This window comes from Petaurus breviceps, unplaced genomic scaffold, assembly GCF_028583685.1.
Source record: "Petaurus breviceps papuanus isolate PSGF00001 unplaced genomic scaffold, PetGlider_PUasm1.0 90692, whole genome shotgun sequence".
Classification (NCBI taxonomy): Eukaryota; Metazoa; Chordata; class Mammalia; order Diprotodontia; family Petauridae; genus Petaurus; species Petaurus breviceps.
Window position 1 is genome coordinate 9,582,665 of NW_027187313.1, and position 22,578 is coordinate 9,605,242.

Below are 22,578 nucleotides of genomic sequence, written 5' to 3' on the forward strand. Positions count from 1 at the left end.
TTGTACATAAACATACACAGACATAGACACTCATTGGCACATGAATTTCAACTGTGCTCTATTCAGTTATGCATCAATCAACAGTTATTTATTACATTAAGAAGTGATCTGTTTGGGAGTTACCTTTAAGCATCTATGCCCTTGTGATCATGTATATATTTAATGTGTGTGTATATATATATGTATGTGTGTATACATATTTATACATGCATCCATAAATGTATGTTCACATATACATAAATCTATCAACCCAAAGCTCCAAAATTCAAACTGTAATTTCAAATCTAAACTGTGGGGGCAACTAGGTGGTGCAGTAAATAGAGCACCTACCCTGGAGGTAGGAGGACCTGAGTTCAAATCTGGCCTCAGACAGTTAACAGAAAAACTAGCCATGTGGCCTTGGGCAAGTCACTTAACCCCAACTGACCTACCTTCCCCTCTCAAAAAAAAAAAAGGAAATCTAAACGGTGGTTCACAGAGATCCAGAATGTTCCTATGTTGCAAATATTCAACCATGGGGAAATATCATGTTCAAGAGGGAATGAAAGGGAAGTAGGTTATCAGTTAATTTTAAGGAGGGAGAGGATTTACTCCCAAGACATCATAAATCAGAGCTCTTCTCATGGAGAGAATCATAAGAAATTATAATACACGTACATAACAAACTGGGGGAAAGGCAAGAACCAGCATTTTCAAAAGGGAAAAGTATCTTATGCCTCTTACATAGGTGGAAAAAGGATCTGTAATTTTTGTACTCCTATACTGAAGTGATGCTACCATAAGAAATGTTAACACTTAACGTCTCAGGTGTTCACAGACATTAACATGAACCAAAGGGTAGGGGAAAAAAAGTAGAAAAATTATAGATGTTTCATGTTCATGTTTCAGGAAATTTCACGTTTGGGTTCATCTCAAGCAAATGAGAAGATGTCTGCGAAGGGGAGGAGGGAGATTGAACACTTTCCCCAATTTTGCCATTTTCTGTGACTTATGCATTGTCTTTTCTCATATTAAAAATGTTACAACATTTATAATTTATGAAGTTGTCTGAAGTTCATAAATATTAAGCAACTTGTCACAGTATCAGAAGTAGAATTTGAACTCAGGTCTTCCTGACTCTAAGTTCATCCCTCTAACTATTACAAAATTTCCCCTTTTTTGAAAAAGTAGATAACACAGAATACAGTTACTGTCTTGAAACAGAAATAATCAGAAGACTCCAGACTGATCTTCAGTATCTGAAGTATCCAAACTAACAAAACACACACAATGTGTCCATATTTTAACTATTAAAATTTTACTCTTTAAAGAAAAAACCTCCTAAGGTCATTTTATAATCTCTATCCTCCAAATCCTTCACTTCACAGGAAGCCAGAGCTGGGGCAAACACCTGAGAAATCATAGGATTCCCTACATACATATATTTGAATGAAGTTTATCAAGCCAAGAGAGTTAATATTTTCCCAGTTTCTATGAACCACATCGCAGAGAATAATTCCCCCTATTGTGGACTGCTTTGCAGGACTTAAAAAAAAGGAGGAGGGGCGGCTAGGTGGCACAGTGAATAGAGCACTGGCCCTGGAGTCAGGAGAACCTGAGTTCAAATATGGCCTCAGACACAACACACACACACACACACACACACAAACTAGCCATGTGACCTTGGGCAAGTCACTTAACCCCAATTGCCCTCCAAAAAGCAAAAAAAGAAAAGTGAGGAACTATTAAGAGTAAAAATAAAATCATGACAATCTCCATTTCAAAGGATAATGATAAATGATGCTGATATTGTAGAGTCTCAAACCCAGAGTTTGCTGTGTTCTCTAAAAAGATTTAGAACATCAGAGTGGAAATAGCAATGGACTGGAAGTCAAAGGTCCTGATTTGAGTTCTAGCTTCCATACTTAACAACTATATTACTCTGATAGTTCCCTATTAGCTATCAGGTCACTCAGCCTTTTTATAGTCAAAAGTTCTCTTATCTGTAAAATGGTGATAATATTCATTATTACTGGCCTCACAAAGTTGTTGTATGGAAACCATTAGACACTTTATAATCTACATTATAGACATAAATAGAGTCAATAGATAGAGGTATGATGTATTATTCCCTTCCCTTCCCCGCCATTTCTCTACTTTGGTGGACATCTATGCCTTTTTCTTTGTCTCTTGATTTCTTTATCCTTTTTCCCTCTCAGCCCCTTTTCTCTCTTCTCTTTGTATCTTCACCTTAAAATCTGAACACTTAGACACAAGAAGATACTATAGACATTTAGAACTACCTTAGAGATACTTTACTACAATTCCCTCATTTTTCAGATGAGGAAACTCAGGCAAACAGGGTTGAGTGACTTGCCCAGGGTCACATAGGTAGTGAATGTCTGAAGCCAGATTTGAACTCAAGAAGATGAGTCTTCCTGACTCCAGGTCCAGCTCTCTATACACTGTATCAAGTGTATATTGTATACACTAATGGTATATTTAATAGTTGTCCCTAAAGATATAAATTCAATATTAGGGTTTTTTTATGTGTCCTCTGATTACTTTCCCTCCTATCAGTAGCCCCACAAAAAGCACTCTCCTCAATAGTATATTGGCAATTACAGGACTATCAAATATCTCCTAATTGTAAAGTTATTTGATGTACCAACTAACTCAGTGATTCCCTAAAATGCATTTTAAAGGAGAAAATATGGTAATTATTCCCCAGAATCTCTCCTAAAGAAACCTATGTGCTTCATATATTATTTCCCCATCCATCAACTTAAAAATTTATTTCTCACCTGGTCCTTAGTCTTTCCTTCTCTTTCACGTATGTGATTAGCAACAATCCGTTCTGTTTCTTCACAAAGTCTTGGAAAGTTTGCAAGCTATAAGAAAAAATGAATAAAAATATAAATTATTTTAAAGAATGCTACAAAAAGAAAATGAATGCATTACACTGTCATCCTCACTGTGATTTTGGAATCTGCTTTGTTGTTGTTGTTTTTTTTTAATAGAGCATTAAATAGCTATACCTTTGACCAGAAGTCCCACTGCTAGACATAAACCCCCAAGGGGATCAAAAACTCAAAGAAAGGCCCAATCTGCACCAAAACATTCGTGGTAGCAAAAAGATGGAAACAAAGTACATATTAATTGGGGAAGAGCTAAACAAATTGAGGTTTCTGAAAAACCCATGGAAATAACAGAATATTACTGCATCATAAAAATAAGAAACTAAAAATAATATGTAACAAACATTAAGAGAAATCTGGAAAGACTAATATAAGGTGAACTAAGCATGACAAAAAAATGTACAACTATTGAAATGTAAAAGAAAAAAAGAAAAACAAATCAATTATTATATAACTATAATGGCCAAACTTGACCCCAGAGAACAGCTGAGAAAACTGTGCCTCTCTCCATTTGATACAAAGGTAGAGGATTATGGATATGGAATGTTTCATAGACTGACAGGCACAACTGATGTGCTAAATTATGTAGCTGACCTGCTCATTTTTTCTCTTTGTTTTAAAATCTTTGTTACTGCAAATGATTTGCTGGAAGAGAAAGAATATAGTTGGAAGTGAATGTGACATAAAAATAAAAGTCAAAATGAAAAATAATATTTCTAGTTTAAAAATACATCATGAAATGGGTAAAGTAACAAACAAAGAATTCTATAGAGGTCTTTATTGCTGTCACTGCAGAATAATATTTTCAAAAAAGCAAATAAAATGAAAATAGAAATAATAATAAAATTAACTTCAAATAGCAAAGAAAAGCATTAAAAAGACTGCAGACTGAACATTTAATATTTATGAAATGTCATAAAAATTACTAAAAGACTTTCTTTTTCATTAGAAAGTGGGAAAAGATTCTTCTCTAGCAAAACAAAGAAAAGAGTTTCTAAGATTTTCCAGATAATTCAAACCAAGCACATATTCATCTGAACACAAGCCAAGGAGCCTTGGATGATTTTGATACCTTTAAGAATCCTGTCTTTCTCTTTTTAGTGGAAATCTGCACAAACCAGCAAATATAATGTCTCTATTACCTTCTGTCTATGTGCACTTTAAGATGACCAATCAACCAACAAGCATTTATTAAATGCCTACTGTTTCAGATGCCGTGGCAGGCACTAAAAATACTAAAACAAATGAAACAATACCTGTCTTTAAGGAATTTAAAGTCCATAGGGGAAAATAATTTGTAAACAGATAAATATGTCAAGGATAAAGAAAAGGCAACGGCTGGCAGAGGCTCTAGTAGATGGGGGGGGGGCAGGGTCAGAAGAGGCCCGCTCTGAGAGGTAGCATTTATCTGAGCCTTAGGGAGTCTTAGAGGGGATATGAGGACAGAGTAAGGACATTCTAGGAACATCAGATGGAATGTCCTATGTGAAGAAAAGCAGGAAGGCAAATTTGACAAGCCCCCAAAATAATAAGGTTGGAAATATAGTTTGTAGGCAGGTGGTAAAGGGTTTTAAATGAAAAACAGATTTGATCCTACAGGTAACAGAGAGTCACTGGTGTTTACTGAGCAGGGGACTGACATGGTCCCACCTGTGCTTTAAAAACCATCATGGCAGCAGCCACATGGAGCCATGATGTCAAACTCAAACAGAAGAGGATCCATACTGGCCACATATTTACCTAGAAACCCACAAATCAACATTATCTATGTTGAATTATATTTTTATCTATTTTGATAAAAATATCCCAATTACATTTTATTTTGGTTCAGGCCTCACTTGAGAATTTTGCAGAAGGACATGGGCAGTGACCTTGACACCTGTGGTATACAGAACATTTTGGAGAGAGGGGAGACTTGAGGCAAAAAGAACAACTAGAAGACTATTCTAATAGTTCAACATGATGAAGACCTAGGTTCATGGTCATGTAAGGAGAGAAAAGAAGATAAATGTAGGAGATGATGTCAGAGCAGAAGGCTCATGACTTGAAATTGATTGGTCCTTCCAAGCAGGCTGTATTACTTCTCTTTACATGCAACATTCCATCCTCAATCTGTACATTTGCACAGGGTGCCTACATACCTAAAATGCTTCATTTCCCCTTGTAGAATCACTGATTTCCTTCAAAACTCAATTTAAATAACATTTCCTACATGTGGCCTTTCCTTATTCCCCATGGACTGGAAATGTGAAGTGAGAGAGTATGAGACAATGAAGCTGATTCCAAAGTTGTAAAATTGGGTCAACAGAATGATACTAGAAATAGGAAAGTTTGGAAAAAAAGCTAATTTATGGGAGTGAGGGGGCAGAGGAGGAGGAAGAAGAAGAGGATTCTGTTCTATTCAGCTAGAACATATTACATTTTTATAATAGTAAAAGGATAAAAATAGAACAATAACAATAGAACTAGGTTTATAGCCCCTGGAGGCAAACTCCAAATTTACTTCTACTTTGTCTCTATACCGTCAAGCGTCAGTCACTGCCCTACACGTGTAATGTAACCTAAGCAGCACTGGTTCCTTGTGATCCACTCTACAGCAGCAGTCCAAAGATTAGCCCAATTTCTTTCTATGGGTTGTCTCCCCCCAAAAATGTCAGAGCTCTATGAGGTGCTTTTTCCATTTGTATCCCCAGTGCTTGGCACACAGTGAGCATTTAATAGATTTTTTTTTTTTATTCAAGGTTTCTCTGGATTCAAGGTACTCTGCATGTTCACCTCTGCTTAAAACCATAAGCCCTACTTTTTCTAGTCTGCCTAAAAACAAAATCATTTCATATAAAGGGCATTTAATGAAAGAGTACAGGAAGAGATTTTTTTTTATAAACCTCAGACACACTCTTCAACAAATGTACATACTTTCAGATGAAAGAATGAATACACATGGGGAATATGGATGGAGAGATACAAAGGTAGGAAATGTTACCAGCAGATGCGTGGAGTTGTATAAATGTGAGAAACATGTGACCAGAGTACGTCCCAGGATGGTCACACATGGAGAACATGTGAATACTGCTGATGTCTTCTGGTGACATCACTGCATCTCCCCAGGCCTGACCTCTTCTTGTTGATAAGCTTCAAACTGACCAATTGCTTCTGAGTACAAATTCAGTAGTGCCTCCCCTCTATTAATTATCTTCATTTTATCTATCTCTATTTCATCGGATTTCCCCATTAGGCTGTGAGCCTCTTGGGGTCAGGCACTGTCTTTTGTTTTTTCTTTGTATCACCAGCTCTTAGCACAGTGCCTAGTATACTGTGAGTATTTATTATCTAAGACCATGGAGGGGAGAGTTCCTGGATATGAACCTTCTTCTCTGCACTTATATAAAATATACATGCAGAGCTTTCACCAGCCTGGTTGGTCTTAGGATTTTAAGACAAGCTTAATGTGTCCATTGAAAATAACTAACATATTAAGCTGTTGGGAAACATCTTTTGGAAACCTACACAAATATAAATCACACAAATGAAAAGAAAAAAACAAAACAAAAAGAAGTAACAACAATAGTAGACTATCAGGAAGCATTAGGAATTTCATTAATAAGATTTAATGGATTGTAGCAGAAAAAGATTTTGAAAATACAAAATAGTAGCAATAATAAATATTTATTCATAAACTAAGTATCTGACTGTTGAAGCATTCCAGACTTTGGGTCTTTGCTGAGTCAAAAAGAGGCTAGAACTAATTACAAAAGCCTGGAAAGTATAGTTATATAAGTCCTGCCTCCAAGCTACTTCCCTAGAGATAGGGAGTTTATAAACATCAATTTATGAACACCAAAAGACAAAAGTTTTTAAGTTGTACAGGCTGACTACATGTTGGAACAGTTTATCCAGAAGTGAGAAACTATAGTACTATAAGTTATCCTATAAAATAATACAGTAGTCTGGAAAGTAATGAAGACGTAGTCATGTTTAAGTACTCAGTAGACCAGAAAAGCAGTGGCATACACTGGAAAAAGTCTCTTTATAGAGAACAGAAAAATAAAAATATTAAAAGAGGGCTATTAAGTTTAGAATTTAGACGCCACTGAACGACAAAGCAATTTGTGTGAATCCCTAGTGTCAGTTTGCTGGTGTTCCTAGAAATGTTGCAGGAGCATGAAAATTAAAATGTTAGTTTAAAAAGCTCCTAGGCAGTAAAAGAGCATGTAATATGACACCACGTATAAATATAGGGAGGCCTGCTCTCAATTTAGGGCACAAGTCCCAATTCTTGCCCTTATGATTCACACAGGAAGAGAAACAAAACACAGACATTCAAAGTTATTGCTGATCAGGCCTTCCGCCACTCACCTCATTAGGGAAATAGCTCATACAAAAATAAGCTGTACCAGGAGTCCTCGATTTGTTTTCATTTCCCTTTGCTTAAAGAACAATTGACTTTGCCTACTCAGCTCTATCCCTTAATTCATTTATTTTCCTTCCTTTATTTCTAATTCCTTATTTGCCCCTACTTCCCTTTCTTAATATATATAAGTGTGTGTGTGTATATACATATATGTATATATAATTTCTATATTAATTTCAATTTTATTTTACCTTTGGATAGTATCTAACAAGTCTATAGTATTCAGAATTAGAACTTTTTTTTGTCTGATCCATCCAAATCCTATTCATACATTCCAAAACTATTTCTTTTACACCTCAACAGTAGTACTTTGTCCTTTGCCTAATGTTGCTTTCACTACTCAGTAACTTAGATTATATAGTCATAGAACAAAAGATTTACTACTAACTCTACTATTATACATACATATACTGTTTTACATACATCTCATTTATTTTATGATACAGTGACAGTATGCTCCTGAAAAGGGGTAATCATCATAACTATAAAAATATCCAAATCATAGTTAGATTTTTATTATTCTGGCAATGAAACATAGACTGTATCTTCTGTGTGGTAATCATTGAATTTATATGACATAAAGAAGTCACCTAACCTTCTTGATTCATTTGTAAAGTTAATGTTAACTATCTCTTCGTGCATTTCAGTTGGGAAATTTTGTGTTAATAGTCAATAAAAAAGTCAATCAACATTTTATTAAATACCTAGTATGTGCCAGGAACTTGGATAAACACTGAAGATACAAATACAAAAGAGACAGACAGTTCTTGGGCTCTTTGCTTAGGGGAAACAACACGCAAAAGGAAGCTGAAAATCTAGGGGGGGGGAGGGGAAGAGGGAAGAGTCAATCATAGTGGAGGCATTCTGTGGAAACCCCAAAGAAGGTTAAAATGAATGAAAGATTCTGACTGTTAAGAGCTCTCCATCAAGCTGCAGTTCTTAGATTTTTACTGTCTTCTAAGTCTCTCAGCACCCAGCATAGTGTCTGGTACATAAATGCTTCATAAATGTTTATTGACTGACTTTCTCCCATTCACAACAAAGAAACTACCAGGGAGGAAAAAGAGAGGCAATGTGGCAAAACTGAAAAAAGGCTGGGTTAGGAGTCAGAGGATCTGTGCCAAAGTCCTAGACCTGGCACTTATACTGTATCCTTAGGTAAATCATTAAACCAAATGGACCTCAGTTTTCTCATCTGTAAAATGAAGGAATAAAATGGAGTAGGGGTTCTATAAAGTATATTCCAGTTTTAAATCTGTGATCTTGTGATCCTATATAACTGGATAGCCTCTGAGACACGTTTTAGCTATAAACAGAAACTTCTGCCTTCCTGGATTTACAATTCACATGATACAAATAGCAAGAGTTAGGAAGTCACCTGTGTCCACATCAATAGCCTGAATGCCAATGATCGTTGTTGTTTTTTTTTAATCATCAGAAGTAAGAAAATTCCTAATCTCTTAAAAGAAAAAAGAAGCATTTCAGCTCAGCTTTTTAGCTGTAGGGTGAACTTTCAGACATTCCAATTTAAAAAGAATAGTTATTTCCTTTAGTAGACAATCAAGTAACTTGCAATTATTTCAACACATCTTATTTTGCAAAATTCTTTAGGAACTGCCCCCTAAAATATCTAATTCCTTTCCAGAAGCAAACATTTTAACAATTCAAATGAGAAAATAAATGTTTTTAAATCTAGATATAGAATTCTTTCACGATGGTAAATCCTATCCTATTAACTAAAAAAATTTATTCAGAGCTTTAAATCAAACAACATATATGAGAAGACTTTGGAATGTTAAAAGTAAAACACAGCTTTAGCATTTTTAACATGTTTTTTTGCTTCTGCTCTGAAGTCAAACAACCAAAAAGTTGAATTCAGTATGACCAGCTGACTTTTATTGGTCAGGAAAACATTGTTTTAGAAAAAAAAATTACTAAAATTTCCAAGCCACTCACATTTTACGGGAATCACTATGATTTTTACACCAAAGACTCTAAGTAGATCTCTGCAAAGATATGCAACAATTCACTATGGGAATATTTTAACAAAACAAATAAACAAAAACATTTTTTTTCTTTCTTAGGCTAAGAGTGAACATTTAGACCAAGATTTATAAGAAACACAGGGTTCAAATTTCATGGATCTAGGTAGGAAAGGTACAGATTTTCTTTCAATTTCAGAGAATTACAGAATCACACAATTTAAGTGCTGGCAGGGCCTTCAGTAGTCATCTAACGTGTCCCATACATTAATGAATATCCTTTGTAACAAACATGACAAGTAGTCACCTAGCCTCTGAAGACCTCTAAGGTAGTGCTCAATACCTCTTTAGGCAGTCCATTACACTCTTTGCACAGCCTTAATTGTTAGGGAATTTTTTCTTGGCATCTAAATTTATCTCTTCGTCATTTCTACACATTGCTCCTGATTCTGTCTTCTGGCCAAAAAGAACAAGGACAAGACAAGACAATCCTTTAAATAACTGAACATAACAGTCATGTTTCTCTTGAGCCTTTTCTTCTCTAGGACAAACCTACAGTTCCAGCAACCAATCTTCCAATGGACTCAAATTCCTTCATGATGCTATTTGTACTCCTCTGGACAAGCTCCAGCTTATCAGTGTACTTTTTAATGGTGGTATGCCAAAATACAACACTCTCGATGAGGTGAAAAGGGCACAGCATTTTCAGAATATAACATCCCTATTCCTGTAAGCTATGTCTCTCTTATTAAGTCCCAATAACATTGGCTTTGCTAGCTGTTACATCATTCTGCTTACTCATATGGAGCTTGCAGGTCACTAAGCCACTCAGATGTTTTTTAGAAAAACCATTACATTGTCATGCCACCTCATTTTGTTATTATGCAGCTGACTTTTGTAACCACAATTTTTCATTATTGAATACATGAGTGAAAGTAATTATTTAAGTGCTTACTATGTGCCAAGCATGAAGCTCAGAGCTGGGGATACAAGTACAAAAAGCAAGATAGTCTTGGACGTCCTCAAGAGGCTTACTCTCCAGTAGCAGGAAACAGCATATTTACCAAAGTGGTTTCCAGGGAGGGATGTTTTAATTTGGGAAGTCACAAGGATGTTCAATAGAATCCTAGGAAAACTGATCTACACATTTTTTAGGAATAGTGTTACTGATGTAATTATCATTCCTAGAAAAGAGGGCATGAAAGAGGGATAGAAGAGAGGCATACCTTATGTAATAGCATAAGGATGACCACTGTACTTCATGGTGGATTAATGGAATACAAATGGGAGGTGGAGGATAAATAAGTGAGGGATGGCACAAAAATGGCTAGAGGAGAGGTACTCTTAATAGATTCAACAAAATGTTCTTTCTTTCCTCTCAAGAACTTTTGGGGAAGAGTGTGTAGTCTAGTGTGTTAACTATCCCTCCTACATTTGGGCAAATTTCAGGAGTGTGTTATATTTGTCTTTATCAAAGTCTTTTGTTAAAAAAATGTGAAACTTCACAGGTCCTGGCACTGATTCTCAGCATATACAACTCTACATGTCCAACAATACTGATACTGAACCATTAAAAATATTTTTTGAGTCCAGTCACCCAACCAATTCTGGATCCATCTAATCATATTACCATCTTATCTATATCTCAACATATTTTCCAGAACAGTAGCATTAGATATTTTATTGAAAGCACTGCTAAAACCTACTTATCTGTGTCCACAAGAGTTCCCTCATATACAAGTTTAGTAATCCTGTCAAAAAAGAAAATAAGATTAGTCTTGCTTGACTTCTTGATGAAGCCAAGCTGATCTTCCCTTTCCAAATGTTAAGCAACAATTCCTATAATGATGCATTCTAGAATTTTGCCAGAAATCAGTCAAGCTCACCTATAGTTTGAAGACTGTGCTATTTTTTCTTTCTTGAAAATCAGGTCATTTGCCCTTGTCTAATCCTGTGACACCCTCTCCCATTTCTCTGATCTCTCATCTCACTAACAGTGGCTCAACAATCACATTTGCCATTTCATTAGTAAGGATGAAGGTCACCTGAGCCAAGTGAATAGACTTCCTCAAGGGAAAGAAAATGCTCTCTTATAATCTGTCTCCTCACTTGTCATATTGGATATCAATACCTCAATAATTAATCATTTTCATTTTATTTTTAGTGCAAACATCATTCTTGGCAGCAAAATGGAAGCAAAATAAGAGCTAATTAATTCTGCCTTCCTTTTTTTTCTTTGCTTTTTGGAGGGCAATTGGGGTTGAGTGACTTGCCCAAGGTCACACAGCTAGTTTTTGTGTTAAGTGTCTGAGGCTGGATTTTAACTAAGAACCTCCTGACTCCAGGGCTGGTGTTCTATTCACTGCGCCACTTAGCCACCCCTGCCTTCTTTTTTCATATCAGTTACTGTCAAATTCACCACAAGCAAGGGTCCTGTCCACTCTGATTATTTTTTTTCTCCAAAAAGGTTTAAAACTTCTTGTTGTCCTTAGTTTAGCTCACTAGTGTGCCAGCATTCCTGACACTATCTTTATGTAATCATGATCCACTTCTCCTGTTACCTGTCTTTGCTTCCATATTCTGTCCATTTCTTTTAGACATCTAAGTTGGATAATGAGTTCCACGTGCATCCACATCAGTTTCTTCAGACAAATCTCCCTTTTCCTTTCTCAATGAAATTATCTCCCATGGTGTTTTCAGAATTCTATTGTGGAGGATCTCCCATCCTTAGTGGGATAACTTCCCTTAAAGAATATTAGATCATGAGAGCCTTTGTAATCATGTTCTGAACCATTTAACAAATGCTTTCCCCAAATCTAGGGTACATGTAAAGCTGTTTGGATTTCCTTTCCTCAGTAAGGATCTCTTGGAGGGAGTGGTCACTTTCACCAAGGGTTCTGAATACTTCCACCACAGCAACCAATTCCTATGTGTTAATGTGAATGAAATCCAGAAACTAATTTAGCCTAATATATAGACTTTGAAGGATAAAATTGTCCCTACAGCAAGTCAAGAAGTGATTATTTGCTCTGTTTGGGTAGAGAGAGCTCTAGCAGATGTCTAGATAATTGGATTCCTGGTCACTGCAGCGTCATGCCTCCATGCCAGGCTTGCGATCTGTTTCCTCTTTATGTCCAAGTACTCTGTGGTATGATCCAATGACAAAATCACTTTTAGTTTTCTCTCCATTAACTTTCACCCTCATGCTCTCGGTCATGTTTCCCCACTCTGATTCCAGTATTTCCTAAAATGAGGTATAGCCTTTTAATATGCAATCCCATTCCAGTTTCACCTATCCTGTTTCTTAGGAATAAGGTATACTACCCATCTACAGCCATAGTCCAGTCATATGTTTCATCCAAGAAAATCTCAGTTACGTATATGAAATCAAATTTTCCTCTTTGTATTAGGACCTCAACTCTGAAGGACTTATGATGAAAAATGCTATCCATTTCTGAGAAAGAACTGGTGGTGGTATAGGAATACAGATTGAAGCATACTTTTTAAACTTTATTTATTTTTCTTAAGTTTTTGTTTTGTTCATGTTTTCTTTTATAACATGACTATTATGGATAGGTTTTGCATGACTACATATGTATAACCTATATAGAATTGCTTGCCTTCTCAATGAGGGGGAGTGAAGAACTCAAAGTTTTAAAAATGAATGTTAAAAATTGTTTTTACATGGAACTGGGGAAAAATAAAATACTAAATAAAAACAACAACAATAAAGAAAAAATATTTTCTCTGATTTCTCATTTGTTGCCCAGGCATCTGCATATTGAGGCCACAGATCTTACTATTGCTAAGTTTCTGAGATTTTCTCTCTTGTGAACTCCTGGGTGTTGTTACTGCTATAACTTTTCTTTTTTTTTTTTTCCTTTTGGAGGGCAATTGGGGCTAAGTAACTTGCCCAAGGGTACACAGTTAGTTTGTGTGTGTGGGGGGGGGGGTATGGGTGTGTTAAGTGTCTGAGGCTTGAACTGAACCTGGGTCCTCCCGACTCTGGGGCCAGCACTTTACTCACTGAGCCACCTAGCCACCCCAGTGCTATAACTTTTCAATCCTTGTGGCTGCTCTTTATTGTATCTAAGTTAGGGGATATACATAGGCAGTTGTCTCTCCATCACATCCTTTTTAGATTAAAACCCTTTTAACTAAATTCGCAAAATGCTCAGCATAATACATTTTTACCAGTTCTTTTGTAATGTCCAGGAATCTGTCATCCATGTATGTTAAGTCATCCAGATTTTATTTTTAGAACCAACTTCCTAGTTAGCTGTGCACTTCCTAAATTCATTTTTTTCTCCTACATTCCTTGTATTCACTGGGCAATAATGAGAAAAATACAACCTCTATCCTTATGGCCTTCAGTTTCTTGCTCACTACATAATAATCATTGACCATATTATTTTAGACCTTTTCTGGAGGTAACTAGGTAGTGCAGAGGACCTGGAGTTAGGACAACTCATCTCCCTGAGTTCAAATCTGGCCTCAAACATCTACTAACTATATGACCCTGGGTAAGTCACTGTATTTGTCTCTGTTTTCTGAACTGTAAAATCAGATCCCAGAGCTATTGTAAGGATCAAATGAAATACTAATACTAAATATAGCTTAGCACACAGTAAATGCTTATTGAATGTTTCATTCCATGTTTCCTTCCTTCCTTCTCATTTGTTTCCACACACATTGCCAGAAGTAGTCAGTTGTCTTCCATTTTGACAAGTGAGGAGGTTTTCTGTTTGGACTCTGGTACATGCCCAGGAAATTAACAGACCTCTCTATATTTTGTTGGGCCAATAAATAGCTGCCTCAGTAACTCAAGGAGGAAATACTATTAGTTAAATAGGAAATACTATTTAACTGCAATTATTCTTTTCCTCTTCTCCTGACCATTACTGAGAAGTCTTCTTTAGTAGCTTCTGTGGCTCTACTATATTAATCTTTGGAAGACAAGGAATTTCTTCTTCCTCAAAGCATACAGCTCCATCCTTTTCAAGGAGATCTTCAAATCTGTTTTTGGTTAAATAGCTGTTCTTTTCCTTCATTTTCTTTTTTTTTGGGGGAGGGCAATTGGGGTTAAGTGACTTGCCCAGGGTCACATGGCTAGTTTTTGCGTTGTGTCTGAGGCCGGAGTTGAACTCAGGTCCTCCTGACTCCAGTGCCAGTGTTCTATTCATTGCGCCACCTAGCTACCCCCTTTTCCTTCATTTTCTCCTCCAGGTAACACTCTTTTAAAAAACATTGTTCTTATTTTTCCAATTAACACCTCCCCCCCTTTGAAAAAGACAGAGAGAGAGAGAGAGAGAAAGAGAGAGGGAGAGAGAGAGAGAGAGAGAGAGAGAAAATCATTTTAAGAAATGTTTATAAGAAAACAAAAAAATTTCCACCTTGGCCATGTAACAAAATATCACATTCTGCATCTAGAGTCCATTATGTCTTTCTGAGGTAGCATTCTACATAATCAATTTTCAGGAATCATGGTTGTTCATTGCTTTGATAAGAATTTATAACTGTTTAAAATTTGTTTTTCTTTGTTATTATCATATAAATTGTCTTGACTGTGTTCACTTCACTGTGTCATTTCATTCATACAAATTTTCTCAATTTCTCTGAAAGATACACTTTTATTATTTCTTAGAGGGGCAATGACAAAATATATTCATCCATTCCACAATTTATAATTATCCCTTTTAGCTTCTGGTTCTTTGTGGCTACCAAAAAAATAGTTGCTATGTTTTTGTTCACGTAAGTCCTTTTCCTCTCTATGAACCTGTTTGGGGTATAGACCCAACAAGTGTTGATAACACTGTACCAAAGGACACATACATACAGCTTAGTAATTTTTGGACAAATCGCTTTTCAGAATGACTGAACCAAATCCCAGCTCTACCAATACTTCATTAATATACCTATCCTTCCATAGTCCCTTTAATATCTGTCATCCTCCTTTTTTTGCTAACTTTGCCTATCTAAAGGGTGTAAGTTACTTTACTTTGCATTTCTCTAATAGAATTTAATTTGCATTTCTCATAAGTTACTTTACTTTGCATTTCTCTAATTATTAATGATCCAGAACACTTTTTCTTAAATCTATTGAAAACTGACTTTTCATATCTTTTGACCATTTATGAATTGGGGAATGGTTATTATTCTCATAAATTTTAATCAGTCCTTTATACATCTTTAAAAAGTGATGTTCATTAGAGAAAATCTCTGCAAAGATATTTTCCCCAGTTACCTGTTTCTCTTCTAATCTTTACTTCACTCAATCTATACTTTTAAAAATTTAAGTATTTTTAATTAACAAAAATCCACCTTCTCTCTTTTCTACCTCCTCCCATCCCACTTAAAAAGAAAAATTAAAACATCATAATAAATATGCATAGTCAAGCAATACAAATTCCCACATCAACTTTGCCCCCAAAAATAGACATCTTGTTGTTTATCCTTTTGCATTCCCAAACTGCTGCCTCTTTTGTCAGGAGGTATGTCGTATTTTTCATCATGATGATTTAGGAATTATGGTTGGTCATTGTACTGATCAGTTTCTCAGTCCCTCATTATAAAGAGCAAGAGGATAGTAAAAGAGTGTTTTCAGCACCATTTCTCAAGGTGCAAAGCAATCTGCTTTTGCTCCCCTACCCCTCTTCTCTTTCCCAGGACCAGACTTGAATCAAGGTTTTTGATTCTTCTTTCCTTTTAAACCTTTCTTTACAATCTACTCTAAATGGCTAGAATTCATGACTAATCCCTCTATTTTATTCCCCCCTTCTCCTCTTTTCCTCAACTATTCTTGCTGAATGAAATTTACATTTCTATATCCAACTGTATGTGTTCTTCCCTCTTTTTATCAATTAAGACGAAAGTGAGGTTTGATTATTTATAAATTTAAATTAAAGAATACTGAATAACAAAAAAGAATTGTCACGGAGAATCTTTGTATATCTGATTTTAAGAGTAGAGAACTTTAATATTCAATCTCAAGATATACTTTAAATCCTGATTTTAACACTATAAATTCAAGGGCAAATGCAAAATTACAAGTAAACTAATGTAAAAAATATCACAACAAAATTATCAGTATCTATGTCATTTGGAAATGTGGGTATTTTAGATACCACTGTGCTGAATATACCAAACCCTAAAATACTAAAAAGCCTACTAAATCACAACCACTTTAAAAAGCTCACCTTAACAATAGAGAACAAGGAAGTGCATAAAAAAATACATTTTTTTCCCAAACTCTGATAGAGAATTGAATGGACAATCCACTATTCTAATTAACCAGTCCATTTATAGGTAGAATGAGCTAACTTCACAACATTTCACATCTGTGATCTCTTTGATGTGGGCTCTACCTGCAATAATGTAGATAATAACCTTTCCATGTCCCCTTATGCTGCATGATTCATGGCTACATCTTCCTGGAAACCTTCTTCTTCTCATGTTGAGATTTCAAGGTCATGTAACATGGTAAATAGATCACTATCTTGGAGATATAAGGACCTAGGTTCAAAGCTTACCTCCAACACTAGCTTTTTGACCCTGTATAACATCACTCAGACTCAACTATTTTGTGGGGTTATTGTGATAACTAAATGAAACTTACATATAGGTGTTTTATAAACCTTAAGGAATTGAATGTCAACTAATATTAGGACTATCAATGAAGAATGCAGACTTGCCAGCATTTAACACTCCTTGTCACATGATTGAACTGCAATCTTTTTTTCTTCATATAGTTTTCTGATGACAGACCTGATGCTATTTCTCTTGATCAACTCTATGTTGGTAACACATCATGACCTACTTACACTGACCTGTGCCTCTCCACTCTCCTTTGGGGTGATCTTTAAATCTATTTCTTTGGAAAATGGGGTATTTTATGATTCACAGCTATAAAAATTCTTCAGAAGAATATCACTTAACAATGAGCCTTTGTTTCAGTGCCACAAGAAAATGTGAATTAACACAAGAGTTCACAGATAAGAGAAATCATTTCTGTCTGGGGAGAGGAAAGTGAGTGAAAGTTTCTTAAAAGAGATGGCATTTAGCTGGACATTGAATAATGAGTAGAATTTCAATAGACAGAATTGAGGAAGAACATTCTAGACATAAGAACCAGTCTGTGCAAAGACATTTAGGTAATAAAGCATAGAACACATTCAGCAAGAAGCAAGCAAATCAGTCTGTTCAAGTATCAGGTACCTGAAAGAGACCAGACTCAAATGAATTTGGAAAGGTACACTAAAAAGGCCCTTGAATACCAGTACAAAAAGTTTAGAATTAATTGAGTAGGCAATAGGGAACCCTGGAATGGTTTTTGAATAGGATAAGTATTCAGAGGTATGCATCAGGAAATTTCACCTGGAAGAAATGGAAAGAAATAGAGGTGGAGAAAACATCAGTCTATTGCAATGGGTTGGGGATAATGTATTGAAAGCCTGAACTAAGATGATGGCTAAAGAAATGGAAAGTAAAGGACAATTACAACAGAGAGTCTTTTCATTACAAAAAGCTCAGAAAACCATCCAAAGAGGTAGTGCAGTGCTTACCCCGTTCAGAAAATGCCTAAGGGTGATTGACTTTTTTGATTTCTCATTCCTTATTGCCCTCTAGTGGAAGTGCTGAGTAATAAAAATGACCAAAAAATAGTCAAAATCAAAATAGAATTTAAGTGAAGAACTGTTTTTTGAAAAGCACGAGTCCTTTAATGTTTTTAGACAAAGGAAATGTCTTCTCACCCTCCAAAAACTTAACTTTCACTGCTAGACTTCCAGCCAATAAAGAAGTTCAGAACCTAAGGTCCAATGAATTTAAGCCCTGACTACCAAAGTGTGTTTGACTACCACAGAAACTGAAGAGTAGGAGCTAAGTTCATTTGTAACAGAACAAAAATAGACCAAAAGCAAAACTTTAATGGCACGTGCAATTTTTCTGTGATTCTGTGTTATGGATGCTGTGGTCACATAATGGTCTTTCCCTACTTGGATCAAAGAGCCATGGTCCATGTACTCAGCTTTATGCATCTGAGCACAGTACTGGAGATTCACCTTTGTAATAAAACTAAAAAATTAGCATTACTTATAGCAAACACTAAAATGAAAATCTTTCCTCATCTTTCTTCCTGCCAAGAAAATTCATTGTTAGAAACTTCATTTTTTCACATTCATCCAAAAGGATTTTGGGGCTTTATTTTGTGTTGGTTTGTTTTGTTTCCTATTTTTTGTTTAAATTAGGCTTATAGAATTCTAATTTGGGTTCGCATTGAAGAATCAGTACGTGTTCTTTTTTGTGAAAGGGACTTTAGGATCCTGAGAAGATGCTCTGGTAAGGAGGAGGTAGAGAAAAGGCAGCTGGAAGAATATGCCCACTAAAAGATTTCTAAAGTTAAGATGTCCTTGGGGTCAAGCCAAATAGTTCATAAAGCCCTAATGTTCTTGTCTTGCTTTGGCCAGAGACAACTGTGAGAAAATATCTATGGAGAACGTGCATTCCCCCTGGCTTAGGATTCTAGTTGGTGTTTTGGTACTCGGAAACATACTTAATCATGAATAAAGCACAAATAAAAGCACACATGCACACGTATTTCTAACTGATATTCATGAAGATTATTTAAGATGTTCAAGAAAATTATTTAAAGAATTCACATGCTGATATTTAGGACAAGTGGCAACCTCCTTTAAAATGAACACTAACAAAGAAAAGGAATTTCCCACAAAATTGGCTGGTCTGAATAAATATCAGATTACAATTAAGGTTTATAACAAAACCTTAGATATCAGTACTTGTCTCAAAATAAAGGAAATTAATCAAAGGAGAGAAATAAAAAATAGATGCCTTATACAAACACTGTTCAAATTCTTGAATTTTGAATGGGTGACGAAAGTAGCACCTTTAAACCCTAATTCATGTTATATGTATTAGGTAATTTTTTTTTAATTTTAAGCTTGAAAAAATGTATCAATGTTTTCCACTTAAAATCTTTCCCATATCACTTTTTAAAAACGTTAAATGAATAATGCAAAAGAATCACTTTTTTGGATGACCATAAACAACCCCTTTTATTAATTTATTTTTTATTTTTTTTTTTTTTGCTTCTTTGGAGGGCAATTGGGGTTAAGTGACTTGTCTAAGGTCACATGGCTAGTTTTTGTGTTAAGTGTCTGAGGCTAGATTTGAACTTAGGTACTCCTGACTCCAGGGCTGGTGTTCTTTTCACTGTACCACCTAGCCCTCCCAAATAACCCCTTTTTAATGACATCAATGTTGCATCACAATAGTTGCTATATTCAAACTCTGTTAAAGTAGGAAGCCTATTGTTCCAAAGAGAGTGCACTACTGTTGTATATGTATATATGCATCTATATACATATATACACATGTATAGATACTGTTATTTGTTATAAACATTATAAGCAAGATACATATGAATGTATACATAAACATGAAGTAATAACATACTCCCTTTGTAACAGCTTCTCACTTTAAAAAAAGTTTGACTACAGAAACCATCGTATATATCACATAGACATGCATATATTTTTGGTGTGGGTGTGTGTTTGTTGTGTCTGCATGTGCACGCACACACACACACACACACACACACACACACACACCAGAGGTGGTACTGAGGTAAGGATGGGAATGTTTTTTTAACTCCCAAGGCAGTAATACTCAAGAAGACATCACTTCTTGGTCATTAGACAAACTCTATATGTTAAGATCACTTATACTTCAAGGATCTATAAATCTGAACATATGAGTGCTCCTTCAACCAACTCAGATCAAAACTCATCTTATTCCATAAGAGCTGCCAGGGCTAATAATTGAACAGCTTGCAGCTAACCCAGTGAGGGTCCTCTCCAAATAACTGAAGCTAACCTTTGCACAACATACATATGGCCCATCACTAGCCCCTCCTTGTAGGTTTTTCCAGATTGCTGGAGCTTGTGCCCCATTAGCACTGACTTAAAAATACCTGGTTCAGCCTCTACTTATGGTAGGGCACTGAAGTAGAACTCAAGTGGGGTAAGAAGCAGTTAAATCAATGTATATAAAGAGAACACTTTGATTCTTACCATCCTCTGCACCTTCTTTTCCACTCAGCTACTGTCATTATGGAACTCGGAGGCCACATGAGACTGAAGTTTATTTTGGCTATTTGTCCATTTCAGGAGGGGAGGAGAGGGCAAGGCAAGACAGGTCTTGCTATTATCCCCAGTTTTATAGATGAAGAAATTGAGGCAAATGGAGGTTGTGACTTGCCCAGGGTCATGCAGCTACTAAGATTCTAAAGTGGGATTTGAACTCAGCTCTTCCTGATTCCAGGGCCAGCACCCTATCCACTGTACTTTTGCCTATACTGAAGAGAATTGTATTTGGACCTGCCACTGACACTTATTGCCTCTGTGACTTTAGGCAAGTTACTTAATCCCTCTGGGTCCCTTTCTTCATTTCTAAAATGAAGAGGTTGTGGGGTGGCCAGGTAGCACAGCGAGTAAGAGCACCGGCTCCAGTGTCAGGATGACCTGGAGATCGAATCCTAGGCTCAGGTACTCAGCACCACACCCAGAAATAACTGGCCATGTAACCTTGAGCAAGTTACTTAACCCCAATTGCTTAAAACATAAAATAAAATGAAGAGGTTGGATAAGAGTGTCTGAGATCCCTTCCTGATCTAAATCTATAGATTGGGTAATAACCCAGTGCTTTTTTTCTAGTTCAGTAGGATCTACTAAATAGTATTTTACTCTGGCATAGCCTTACAGAGACCAGGGTGACCTCCATGCCACAATTATGCAGAATGGGGCTTTTCCCAGGAAGCTTAATGCAATACTTGTTTAATAAGATTTTCTTAATAAAATTTCAAATATTTTTAAAATGTGTTGATTACTTAGAATTCATGATTATAAGATGATTTGATTTGAGATAATAAAAAATACTTTATTCATTAATTTAGAGAAGTTTTTACTGGGATAAAAATATCTACCTTCAGAACCCAATTCAAAGAGTAATCATAGGGTGGGGTGGGCAAGCAATATGGGCAAACTTTCTAAATATAATCATTTTTATGAAATAATAGTTTAGTAGGTGTCAGGACTATTTATTATTCAAAAGAGCCCAAAGTACAATAGTAAACATGAGCTGTTATAGTATAACCTTCGAAGGTTTACAAAGTATTTTCTTTATAACCACCCTATGAGATAAGTAATCTAATTATGCAGATAATAGATGAGCTGATTCACTACACTGTAAGAGACTAGTCAAGTTTGCACTAGCTGGAATGCAATATAAAAGGTCAGTTAGTTTATTGCTGGCAGGTACTCATGATAAATGGATAATGTGGGCCAAGCTGTAGCCTTTTACCACATGACCTAACTTTTTGTCTTTGCCCTCAGCTTACTTCATATGTCAATCAGGGAGGATCTAGGGGGAAAGAGCAAGTTCCTAAATAGCTGGGGCAGTAAAGTGGTATGGACTCTGAAGTAGGCTTGGGGTATACAGACTCATAATGAGAAAGTGAGACAGAGTTAAGAAGAATTTTTCTAACCCCAAGTAAAATAAATGTCTGCTGTAAGGGAAAGGTAATGAAAGTAACACACAAGTTGCCTCTTGTTGGTTGTCTGGCTAGATATGGTGGTTCACAGCCTCTGACTGCCCTCATCAGAGAACGACTTTTAGACACTGAACTCTAGTACATAGTAGCAGAGATAATTTTGGTAACTGTGGGACTCACAGAGATGTTCAAGAAAGATAATATGCTGGAACATGAAGATATAATGCCTAGCCGAGTGATATATAGCAGGACAACAGCATAAGACATTAATATACTTTTATACTGGATACTGAGAGGGGAAGAGCCAAGACAGCAGAGCGAAGGCAGAGACTCACCTGAGCTCTCCCCCAAACCTCTTCAAATACATCTACAAAGTGAATCTGAACAAATTCTAGAGCAGCAGAATCCACAGTGGCAGATTTCCAGCCCAAGACAATCTGGAAGGTTGACAGGAAGGGTTTGTTGCACCGGACTGGGAGAGGGGTACAGTCTGGCGCAGCCTGCACCAGCACAGACCTGTCACTGGCAACAATGGCAATTCCCAGACCTCTCAGTGTAGGAGTGGGGTCTAAGAGAGAACACAGACTGAATGTCTGCAAGACACCTATTTAAACTTCCAGGAGTTAAGACTGTGGAGTAAGCAGTAAATTTCTCTCATCCTCCCTGAATGACCTTGAAAAATCCAGAGAATATTGCCCCAGGAAAAATCCTGAAATAGTGGAG

At 36.1% G+C, this 22,578-nt stretch overlaps 1 protein-coding gene across 5 annotated transcripts in view; it reads right to left on the reverse strand.

Annotated features, from left to right (window-relative positions):
- Nucleotides 1-22,578, reverse strand: part of DNM3 (dynamin 3) — a 708,993-nt gene that overhangs the window by 448,199 nt on the left and 238,216 nt on the right. For all 5 annotated transcript variants that reach the window (XR_011163889.1, XM_069065578.1, XM_069065580.1 and 2 more), the window contains exon 11: nucleotides 2,784-2,870. Coding sequence is in view for 4 of the 5 variants with exons in the window: in XM_069065578.1 (XP_068921679.1) it covers nucleotides 2,784-2,870 (87 nt within the window). In the remaining variant the exon portion in view is untranslated. The remainder of the gene's footprint in view (nucleotides 1-2,783; nucleotides 2,871-22,578) is intronic.